This window comes from Mus caroli, chromosome 14 (assembly GCF_900094665.2).
Source record: "Mus caroli chromosome 14, CAROLI_EIJ_v1.1, whole genome shotgun sequence".
Taxonomy (NCBI): domain Eukaryota; kingdom Metazoa; phylum Chordata; class Mammalia; order Rodentia; family Muridae; genus Mus; species Mus caroli.
In genome coordinates, this window is record NC_034583.1 from 9,287,254 (window position 1) to 9,293,580 (window position 6,327).

At 37.6% G+C, this 6,327-nt stretch overlaps 1 protein-coding gene across 2 annotated transcripts in view; it reads left to right on the forward strand.

Annotated features, from left to right (window-relative positions):
* Window positions 1-5,337, forward strand: part of Ngly1 (N-glycanase 1) — a 60,100-nt gene extending 54,763 nt beyond the window's left edge. Inside the window, exons 11-12 of one of the 2 annotated variants that reach the window (XM_021182229.2) lie at window positions 4,129-4,306; window positions 4,675-5,337. In XM_021182229.2, the coding sequence (XP_021037888.1) occupies window positions 4,129-4,306; window positions 4,675-4,850 (354 nt within the window). In that variant the 3' untranslated portion in view covers window positions 4,851-5,337. The remainder of the gene's footprint in view (window positions 1-4,128; window positions 4,307-4,674) is intronic. The other variant, XM_029468856.1, reaches the window with a different exon arrangement.
* Window positions 5,338-6,327: the final 990 nt, after the last annotated feature.

Consider the following 6,327-nt stretch of genomic DNA (forward strand, 5'->3'; position numbering starts at 1 on the left):
CTACATGTTAACAACCAGTTGTGCCAGCACCATTTGTTGAAAATGCTGTCTTTTTTCCACTGGATGGTTTTAGCTCCCTTGTGGAAGATCAAGTGACCGTAGGTGTGTGGGTTCATTTCTGGGTCTTCAATTCTATTCCATTGGTCTACTTGTCTGTCACTCTACCAGTACCACGCAGTTTTTATCACAATTGCTCTGTAGTAAAGCTTGGTGATCCGGCATGGTGATCCACATTTTCTTTATCCATTCTTCAGTGGACATCTGGGATGTTCCCAGTTTCTGGCTATTACAAATAAAGCTGCTATGAGCATAATTGAGCAAGCACATCTTTTGGGAATATGCCCAGGAGTCTTGAGGTACAACTATTTCCAGTGTTCTGAAAAAACACCAAATTGATTTCCAAAATGGTTGTACAAGCCTACACTCCCACCAGCAATGGAGGAGTGGTTCCTTGCTCCACATCCTCACCAACACGTGCTGTCCTTGAGTTTTTGATCCTAGCCATTCTGATGAGTATAAGATGGAATCTCAGGATGTTTTGATTTGCATTTCCCTGGTGACTAAGGACATTGAACCGTAAGTGTTTCTTGGCCATTCAACATTCCTCTGTTGAGAATTTTCTGTCTATCTATGTACCCCATTTTTTAAATTAAGATATTTGATTTATTGGTGTCTAACTTAAGTTCTTTATGTATTTTGGATTTTAGCCCTGTGTAGGATGTAGGGTTGGTAAAGATCTTTTCTCATTCTGTATGGTGCAGTTTTGTCCTAATTACAGTGTCCTTTGCCTTACAGAAGCTTTGCAGTTTTAAGAGGTTCCACTTATTTATTCGTGATCCTAGAGCCTGAGCTGTTCGTGTTGTGTTCAGGAATTTGTCTCCTGTGCCATTGAGTTCAAGGCTATTCCCCACTTTCTCGTCTGTTAGATTTAGTATGTGCAGTTTTATTTGACTTCTTTGATTCACTTGGACTTGAGTTTTATTCAAGGTGATAAGTATGGACCTGTTTACATTCTTCTACATGCAGACATCCAGTTATACCAGCACAATCTGTTGAAGATGCTTTCTTTTTTCCATTGTATGGTTTTGGCTTCTTTGTCAAAAATCAAGTGTCCATAACTGTAGGAAATTTTGAACACCAGAGGATGTTGTAGTGAGATTGTCTTGACCTTGAGTGGAACACTTGATAGCTTCATACATCTGACCCCAATAACAGAAAGCAATAGTTGACTATAAATATGTAAATCTGAGGGTGAAAACAGCTCTTCTGAGGGAGGGTCTTACTGTCTAGCTATCGCTGTCCTGAAGCTTTCTATGGAGATTAGACTGGCCTTAGATGTAGACATCTGCTGGCCTCTGCCTCCTGCTGTCTTTTAAGGATTTATATTTATTTATTTTTATTTTTTTCAAGTCTTTTTTAAGATTTATTTACTTTATGTATATGAGTACACTGTTGATGTCTTCAGACACACCAAAAGAGGGCATCAGATCCTCAGATCATCAGATCAGATGATTGTGAGCCATCATGTGGTTGCTGGGAATTAAACTCAGGACCTCTGGAAAAACAGTCAGTGCTCTTAACCGCTGAGCCATCTCTCCAGCCCCTATATTTATTTTTTAAATTATGTGTATTTATCTAGGCAGATAAGTGCAGGAGCCTGTGGCAGTGAGGGCAGAAGACGAAGTCAGATCTCCTACAGCTAGAGACGGAGGAAGTTGTGAGCCACTCCATGTAGATGCTAGGAAAGAAATCCAGGTCCTCTGAAAGAACAAGAAATTCTTTAACAGCTGAGCCAAAACCATTTCTCCAGCCCCCAAGACCGCCTTCTTAGAGCCGGATTGTTCAGTAGATGCAGTATGTCTATTTTAATCATTTTGATAACATCTCACATTAACGAGTATTGTCCTTGCTAGACTTTCTATTGCTGCTGTAAGACGGTGCCAAAAACAGCTTGGAGAAGAAAGGGTACTTCATCTTACCACTTTGTAGTCCATCTGACATTTAAGTCAGGAATTCAAACAGAGGCATGGAGGTCTGCTGCTCACTAGCTTTTTCCTCAGGGCTAGTTCAGTTTGCTTTCTTATACAACAAAGTACAACATGCCCTGACATGGGCCCTACCACATTCTCATCAAGGCAATATTCATAGACTTCCCTTCATGCATATATATGTAACCAATTTATTTTGTGGCCTTGGCTAAAAGTTTCCCTCCATTTTTTCATAAATTAATTTCTCTAGCATTCACATTTTTCATACAATGAACTTAAATTGCTTTTTTTTTTCTTCTAAGCGAACTGCTTTTTGTTTTTCAGCTTTTCAGGTTAGATGTGTTTAAAGCCAGAGATCTTGCTCAATACTTGATTTTTCTAGTATTTTTTTAACTGACAGGTGTTGTGTTTATATATGTGGACTCAGTTACTCCATATTTCTAACTGTTGGTAGCCTGGAATATCTGGTACAAAACACTGATTGTATGATTGAGTTTTGTATTCAGCGCATCCCCATCATTCCTTATCTGTAATAATGCAACTTCATTTTCCAGATACTTCATTATAGAATACAATTGTCATCATTAGCTACAGCTTCTGTCATATGTTGTCAGATTAGTGTCCTTGAATCTTTTTTCTATAAACATAACATAGTATTTAGTAACACTATCTATCTCATCTTCTACTTGGCAACATTACCTTACATTGGTAAGTTATTATTTTCAGCCACTTGCATATTAATGTAAACCTTAATTACATTGTTGAATATGAACTAAGAACTATAGAATCACATGTTTTTCTTTAAATTCTACTTTCTTCTGTCATTTGGAGTATTCTGGAAGGGTAATTTTCTCAATTAAGATTCCCTCTTCCCAAATATATCTAGGTTTGAGTCAAGTTGACAAAAACAGTCCATACAAGCATATTTAACCAGGAGGAAGGACAGCAAGTAAATGCTAGTCGCTGTTGTTCTTACCTGATGATAGAAGTAGACAACAGAGTAGCACATACAGGAAGATAGTCCATAGTTGGTCCTTCAGCCATTTGCCCTACATCTAAAGACTATCAGTTGTGTTTCTAAATGAACCAGTCTAATTTGCATATCTGTCCATTTGTGTGTATTATATAAATTACATACCTTTAATGCCTAATAAGTACTTCATGTTTATTAGAAATTCCCCTTCCCCATGAATCCAGAGCTTATACCCACAGAGTCCTTTTGATGTGGTTCCATTAGACAAAACACAAATAATTACACTGAAGTAAGGAAAGTTTGGCAAGTCCAGGCATGATGAAGTGTTGAAGGACCATGGACACTGACAGACTTAAGGCAAGAGCCTTCTGTCTGAGGTTCATAGACTAGGCAGATGCCATGGAGGACGTGGGACCTAAAACTCAAACCTGATGAGAGAGGTGTTGGGCAGCAAGAGCAGATGCTATCATGCATAGCTAGTGCAGCATAGTGAGAAAGGGCCTCTTATAGAACATCTCTTCTCATACAGACACAGAGTAAGAGAATAGAGTGAGATTCTTACAGTCAGGCCTGAGTAAGGGGGTTGAGCTACAGAAAACCCAGGTAGAGATGTGAGTTTCATGACACATAAGGAAGTTTGGCTGTGACAGGGATATACTGGAAACAGCAAGTAGACCTGAGCACCTTAAGCTATGACTGTTTCAAGTGAGAAGGGGGCGGGGGTCACTGGAAAGGCAGGCCTGTATGTCACTTCCACAGCCCTTGGTGGTGGCTGAGCTGTGTCGTGTTCTTTGAGAGCCTGTGGCATCACTGTCATCAGAAGCATGTTTTAAAATACTGACTTGAGATTAGTCAGTGGGGCAGTTATTTGGAAGAACAGTCATGTTCAGCATTGTTCTTCTCAGTGCTTGCTTTAAGTAATAAACCTCTAAACAGATTATACTTTAGGGGACATATGTATTATAATAACTTTTTATATGCACAAAAAGATACCAAAGGAAATATTGCTAATAGCAAGAAAAATTATAGCATTAAGCATCTTTTTAGTGGAGAAATTTTCATTTTTAATTACCCTTTGTTCAAAGTATTCTGCAATGATAAGACTCTCATTTTCTCCACTATTTAATTTCTTCTGAAAGTTCCTCCCACTTGCCCCGAATTTTCTAGGTTTATTTGGCCCGAAAAGAAGGATCATCTTTTGCTTATATTTCCTGGAAGTTTGAATGTGGGTCAGCTGGTCTAAAAGTAGATACTGTTTCCATCAGAACAAGTAGCCAAAGCTTTGAGACTGGATCAGTGAGGTGGAAACTGAGATCTGAGACAGCTCAAGTCAACCTGCTGGGAGGTAGGTCCAACTGGAGTGTTCACAGGAAGTGACTGTTGGCCTGACACTCAGGGCTGTATGCATTTCATTGAGGTGTACCGAAGAGTCCCTCATATAACTGTATTAAAATTCATTTCATCTCATTTTGTATTAGACAGGCTGGTGTGTGTGTGTGTGTGTGTGTGTGTGTGTGTGTGTGTGGTGAAAAAACTCAGGAAGAAAAATAACCTCTTTGTTACAAAGAATATATTTCTTCTATAAAGAAAAATACATGTTTTTAAAGGGGGGATTTTAAACTCTACCAGTCCTATAAGAGGTGCATTTGAAACTTCTCCTTGCTTTTCAAACTACCAAAACTCAAGTGTAAATTCTTTTTTTCCCTCCAACAGATAAAAATCTACGTTCCTATAATGATTTTTCTGGTGCCACAGAAGTTACCTTAGAAGCAGAGCTAAGCAGAGGAGATGGAGATGTTGCTTGGCAACATACCCAACTGTTTAGACAAAGCTTAAATGACAGTGGAGAAAATGGCTTGGAAATAATTATAACATTCAATGACCTCTGAAAGCCTGAACTTCAGGGTAATGCTGGCTACAATCACCGACCCACCATGGCCTCCAGTAGTGCATTAGCTCAGTGTGTATCTAGTTGGCAGTTCACCACCCTGTGCAACAGGTTTCTTTTGTTGGCTGTACATCATGTAATCCTCATTAAAGTATATCTTCATAGTGTGGACCATAAGAAATCTTCAATTAAATACTAACTTCTGCCTGTGATTAGAATTTGGCATAAAGTAACTATGAAATTCTAATCTAAGCACTGTTACTAAAGTTGTAAGTGAAAATGATGGTATTCATGATTAAATGCTGTTCATGACTGTGATACGATCTGGGGCTACTAGTTACTTAACATTTTCTCATTAGATTGTCCAAACATTCTTAACTTTGAATAACTGTCAAGTCAAGTATCTCTTATGTTATATGATGCATGAAGATTTTTATCATTGTAAATATATGGACAGTTAAAAAATAAAATGGATTATTTTTGCTTTATACCTTTTCAGTGCTTACCTTGCCTAAAAATTGGCTTTCCTGGGTATGAAGAACATTGAAAACTACCTCAATATATACTGGTTTTTCAGACATTTATTACTAACAGTTTATTTAAAGATATATTGCAAGTTCCATAATGCATGGAAACTTGGATATTCTTTACCTTTGAATTATAAGATACATCAATGAATAAAATATTCTTGGCTTTGAAACTGTCTTGTATGAGAAAATTAAGTGATGTGAATGAAATCCGAAACCATTAAGCAGAAAGCAGATACTATTTGAGACATGCTGTGATATACTATAGAGTAGGTCACTATAGTTTAAGCTGCGTGAATCTGTTTCTAGTTATAGGATTTAATACCAAATCAATAAAAATACTAGAATCTTACAGAGCGAAAGAGTAGCAATTGTCTCTAAACCTCATCTCTCCCATTTAAAATCAGCATCTTTAGGTGTTTACCAGTAAATAGTAGGCCAACTTTTGAGAAGTATTCCTTTCCTAAAAAGTTGTATTTCGCTTTTCCTCATAAATATGTTCTACCATAACACACAGAATAGAATAGATATAAGAGTAGATAAACTGAATAAAGGAGGATCAAGAAAGAATACAAAGCTATGCTTGGCTACATGAGACCCTATCTCAAAAATAAACCTACCTTGTTTAATTTTTCAAGTAGCTTATGTAGCTGAACTTGTTATGTCTTAAGTATCAATATTCAGGAAGTCTCAAACTTCAAATTTTTTGTAGCAGCATAAATGGTCAGGCACTTTACAAAACACTAAGTGCCTCTGAATGACAGACCCCTAGGGAACATTCACCTTGTCATGGAATTTTGAGGCCCATAAAATTAGCAGTAAGCTAGTTTAGGCTTGTCATAGTTTCACCACAAAAACCCTCATTAACAAACGAAGCTAGTCTTGACCCATCCAAACAGTTTCTTAAATGTCACTACAGGCAGGATTCTGTCCCAAACCCATCTTTCTGAA